General features: G+C 45.0%; 1 protein-coding gene across 1 annotated transcript; it reads left to right on the plus strand.

Moving 5' to 3' along the window:
• The first annotated feature begins 1,081 nt into the window (after nucleotides 1-1,081).
• On the plus strand, nucleotides 1,082-4,026 carry LOC117713887 (procathepsin L-like). The gene is made up of 7 exons (XM_034510405.2): nucleotides 1,082-1,207; nucleotides 1,485-1,607; nucleotides 1,704-1,853; nucleotides 2,038-2,262; nucleotides 2,755-2,917; nucleotides 3,491-3,599; nucleotides 3,927-4,026. Exons 1-7 carry the CDS (start codon nucleotides 1,082-1,084, stop codon nucleotides 4,024-4,026), a joined length of 996 nt encoding a protein of 331 aa, XP_034366296.1.
• The last annotated feature ends 712 nt before the right edge of the window (nucleotides 4,027-4,738 follow it).

A 4,738-nucleotide genomic window follows, 5' to 3' on the forward strand; every position in this document is an offset into this window, starting at 1 on the left:
ATTTCCCTGTAACTGAACATACCAGAGAAGGAAGATCCAGAGTGAGCAGTCAGGATGAGATGAGTTACAAGTGCACTGCAGTCTCAAGACACCCCCACCGCAGTCCAAACTTGGGGTGCCTGTGACCATCTTTGCCTTGTTTGGGGATTGCCTGCCTATAGAGATTCTGAGAAGCCCATTTTTCCTCCTCCCTGACATGGAGAGAATGGGCCTAGAGTCTGTAACTCCCAGGAGACCCAGCTTAGAAGTGACTTACAGAGGAAACACTGGGCTAGGATATAATTACTCACAAGGAAGCAGTAGCAATGATTTTAACAAAAATCTCTACTTCCAAGGAAAAGGCAGGGTTGGGATGGAAATCCACACATAATTAGCTAGAATTTTCTAACCTGAGCCATGTGCCAAGCCCTCTGTGAGAGCACCTTCTCAGCTAATGTCACAAGACTCACACACTCTACTTTCCTAAGCAGGAACCCACTGCTCCCTTCCCCACAGTTAACCAAGGCAGCTTACACCAAATGTCCCAGGTCAGGGTGAGAATCAGTGTCAGTATGTGCCTGAAGTCCCATAGCCTGGAGGTCTAGGCCAGTAGCTCACCTGGCCAAACACAGGAAAGAACAGCTGAGCAGGGACACTGTCCTGGAGCCACAGTTTGGGATATAAAGTTTGGATTCACATGCAGCTGGGTCAGAGCCTGGGATCTCAGCAACCTCTGAAGACCTGAGACTGTGAAGCACACCTGCCCAGCTGTGAACATCCCAGGTGAGCCCCCACAGCTCTATCAAGACATATTTGGTGCTGATACTGGAGGAGCACCCTAGAGAGATTCGTTGTAGCATCATTCAGCTCCCTCAGGAATGAGAGTATCGACCCAACCTTAGCACACCTGTGGTGGGGATGCAACATATGGTGAATGGAGATCCCAGGAAGTCACCAGAACTTTCAGGGGGCCAAAGTTGGGTAGGGTGTAAGTAAGGTGATAGATAGTATGATTCAAATAATTTTATTCCACTGCAGCAGCCTGAATTTCTGAAGAAGAAACCAAAACCTCATCTCTTCTCCACTTCTAGGGTTTGGAAGCATGACTCCAATTTTTCTCCTGGCAACCCTTTACTTGGGGTTGGTCTCAGCCGCGCCAACACATGATCCCAGTTTGGATGCTGTTTGGGAGGAATGGAAGACAAAACATGGGAAAACATACAACACGGTTGGTACCATGGACATGTCCAGGGGCAACACAGAGACAGTGGTCCTTGCTGTGGCAAATCTGTAGATGTTATGTTGTAGAAGCAGTTTCTCCCAGGCCTGACCACATGGCATGCTTTGTGAGCACTGATGGCAAACCACCCTGTTACCACAGGGCCTGGGTTATGGCTTCCAGAGGTGGACAGACACCCTTGGTTCTTATTGGCTATAGCAGCAGGCCCACTGAGGGAACTAAGGCTGGGCTTGAAGTAGAAAGACCACACACTGTATCTCTTCAGAATGAAGAAGGACAGAAGAGAGCAGTGTGGGAGAACAACATGAAAATGATCAACCTACACAACAAGGACTATCAGAAGGGGAAGCATGGCTTCAGCTTAGAGATGAACGCCTTTGGTGATTTGGTGAGTGTGACGTGGATTTTGGAACATGGTCCTTCCTCTCCAATTCACTGTAAGTCATCTCTCCATTTGCAATGATTTGTTTACTTTCTCTTAAAGACCAATACAGAATTCAGGGGATTGATGACTGGCTTTCAAGGCCAGAAGTCCAAGATGATAATGAAGGTCTTCCGGGAGCCCTTACTGGGCGATGTCCCCAAGTCTGTGGATTGGAGAGAACATGGCTATGTGACTCCTGTGAAAAACCAGGTAGGACACACAGTACATTCCAGGTATCACTGTCCACCAGGAAGCCAGAAAGGAAAGATCAACCTTGGCTTGCTGATGGTGGAGCTTCTTACAGCTCACACTGTTTGTAGAATTACTGTCATGAGAATTGCTGCCAAACATCTCTATTTATCTTGTGGGTGACAGCTTTTTATTTCTTTTCTAGGGTTCTTGTGGCTCTTGTTGGGCTTTTAGTGCAGTTGGTTCCCTAGTAGGACAAATGTTCAGGAAAACAGGCAAACTAGTCCCTCTGAGTGAGCAGAACCTGATAGACTGCTCCTGGTCAAATGGCAACCAAGGCTGTATTGGTGGCTTGCCAGAACTGGCCTTCCAATACGTGAAGGACAATGGAGGCTTGGACACCAGTGTGTCCTACCCATATGAAGCACTGGTAAGTATGATCCTATGCTTTTACACCAGCTTGGGCTTTACAAACAATTTTGCAGACAGTGGATTGTCCTAAGAACTCATCTTCCCATGATGTAATCTACCCCATTATCCCAGGTGCTATCACAAATGTCATTCTTTGCATGCTCATTCCATTCCATGGTTTCTGTGTAGCTGTTCCTGCTTCTGTATATATGGAGTACAGGCAAACTATTCTACAAATAACAGAGACTTCTACACTGTGAAATTTCTTATCTATAGGAATACCCACGGGGTGTTATTGAAGGCACATGAGCTAAGTTTTATTAGCCACTGAAATCTACCAGCTTGTCAGGTCCGGTGACATTCTATAGACACGTACACTTGGAGAGCCTCAGCAGCAAATGCTGAGTCACTTAAATGGATAAGAGCTCAGCTGAGTGTAATTCTGAGTGACTCGTGTTCCCCAGGAGCTGGATGACAGTAACCTTTCCTTTTTCTCTTTTGCTTTTCAAAGAATGGAACGTGCAGGTACAATCCTAAAAACTCTGCTGCTAAAGTCATGGGCTTTGTGAACGTCCAGTCTGGTGAAGATGCCCTGATGACGGCTGTGGCCACTGTGGGGCCTGTCTCAGTTGGAATTGATACTAAGCACGAGTCGTTCCAGTTCTACAAGGGGGGTAAGTGCTCTCTTTACAGTGACCATAAGGAAGAGTTATGTTTCCACCACAGCTCATCACTGTATCAACATTTAATGTAAACACTTTAAGTTATAGGTGTGACACTCAACGGGAGCAATATTTAACTGTGTTGCTTTTACTTGACATTAAGGACAGTCTTATGAACATGTGCCCACCATTGTTTTTTAAGTAAGCAAGAAAGTGTTTTATGTAACCTAATTTTATTGAGTTTTCTGAAGTCGCTGACTCTTTAAGACTTTAAATAAACATTCCATTTCTGTAGTTCAGTCCCAGAGGTGCTTCTTGACACCCATATTTTGTGTTTCATGTGGTTTCTATATACTTTATAAGCGGCTTGGGGTTTCTTACAGCCTCCCGAGCAAGTGCTTTCCTGAGGATGTATGCTAACCTTTACTTTCATTATGTTACATAAGAGCTGATATCCCAAACCTTACTAACACCAAATCAGTCCTGTCTGGCCCCTGAAACTAGAAATGTTTCTATTATTGACGGTGACAGCAGACACTGTGGGGGTCACAGGAGCCTCTCATTTGGCTTTGTTTTACCTTCCAGGCATGTACTATGAGCCAGACTGTAGCAGCACTAATCTGGATCACGCTGTCCTGGTGGTTGGCTATGGTGAAGAATCAGATGGCAGGAAGTACTGGCTGGTCAAGAACAGGTATAAATAGTCAAAAACACTCACGTTTGAAACACTAAGGGGAAAGCACAGTTTTCAGGTGGTATTTGGGTGTAGGTTTTAGCATTTATACCACATATTTTGAATACAGAAGTTTTAGGGTGTGGTAACCATAAGACTCTGACATAGTTTGGAGACAGCTAAGATTGAATTTGAACCACTGCATTTCTAGTACTGAGCCAAACGTGATGGCTTTTCACTCTCCTCGTGTATTTCAACATCTGTATCTGTGTTTCAAAGGAGAGTCAATGTAATGAAGGTGCTGCTCTGTGTTCTTTCCATTAAATGAGACGCATGTTTTTCTTCCAGCTGGGGTGAAGACTGGGGCATGAATGGCTACATAAAGATGGCCAAAGACCGGAACAACAACTGTGGAATTGCTTCCGAAGCTTCTTACCCTATCGTATGAGCTGCTGGACAACAAGGAGATGGAGGGTGGCATGTACCAAGGAGGGCTTTCCCCTTTGTGGACCAGCCTCAGCTCTGTGGGCAATGGTGGCTGAGTCACTTGAGTCCCATGCTATGGTGTGAATTCTGAAACATTTTATTCCAGTTAAAATCAACTGGCACTCTATGGCTGTAAGCAGCTTGGCATTCATGAGCTTGGATTTTAATTTTTTACAAGATGTATACAATTTCTATAAAATTTTTACATTGAAAAGACTGATGGTGCTTCCTTCTGTTTTGGGTTTGGTGGCCTCTCTCACTCAAAAGTGCCATTGAGTGTAAAGATCCGGTAAAGGTGAAGGTGGTGTTTTAGGGGAAGCTGGGAGATTCTTTTTGTCATTAGGCCCATATTGCAATCTTAATTAGATTTTGAGGTACAAACCCTCAACTGTGGTCTCAAAACATGTGTGAAACTTTCAGATTTCATTGTTGTTTGAAAAATGGTGTCTGTGTAACCTTGATTATAACTCACACAGTAGACCAGGCTTCTCTTGAACTCAGAGATCAGCCTGCCTCTGCCTCCCCATGGCTGGGACAAAAGACATGCACTACCATGCCTGGATTATTTTTATGTATATTGGTGTTTTACCCGTGTCTGTGTGGGGGTCCCAGACCCTCTAGAACTAGGTCTACAAACAGCTCTGAGCTGCTATGTGCATGCTTCGGATTGAACC

Source organism: Arvicanthis niloticus, chromosome 8 (assembly GCF_011762505.2).
Source record: "Arvicanthis niloticus isolate mArvNil1 chromosome 8, mArvNil1.pat.X, whole genome shotgun sequence".
Taxonomy (NCBI): domain Eukaryota; kingdom Metazoa; phylum Chordata; class Mammalia; order Rodentia; family Muridae; genus Arvicanthis; species Arvicanthis niloticus.

Bases quoted from the DNA above. Each gene is read 5' to 3' on its own strand.
- LOC117713887 (XM_034510405.2), top strand. From the start codon at position 1,082: ATGACTCCAATTTTTCTCCTGGCAACCCTTTACTTGGGGTTGGTCTCA. The intron at 2,918-3,490 runs GTAAGTGCTCTC...TTTACCTTCCAG, and splicing joins GTTCCAGTTCTACAAGGGGG to GCATGTACTATGAGCCAGAC. The intron at 3,600-3,926 runs GTATAAATAGTC...TTTTTCTTCCAG, and splicing joins TACTGGCTGGTCAAGAACAG to CTGGGGTGAAGACTGGGGCA.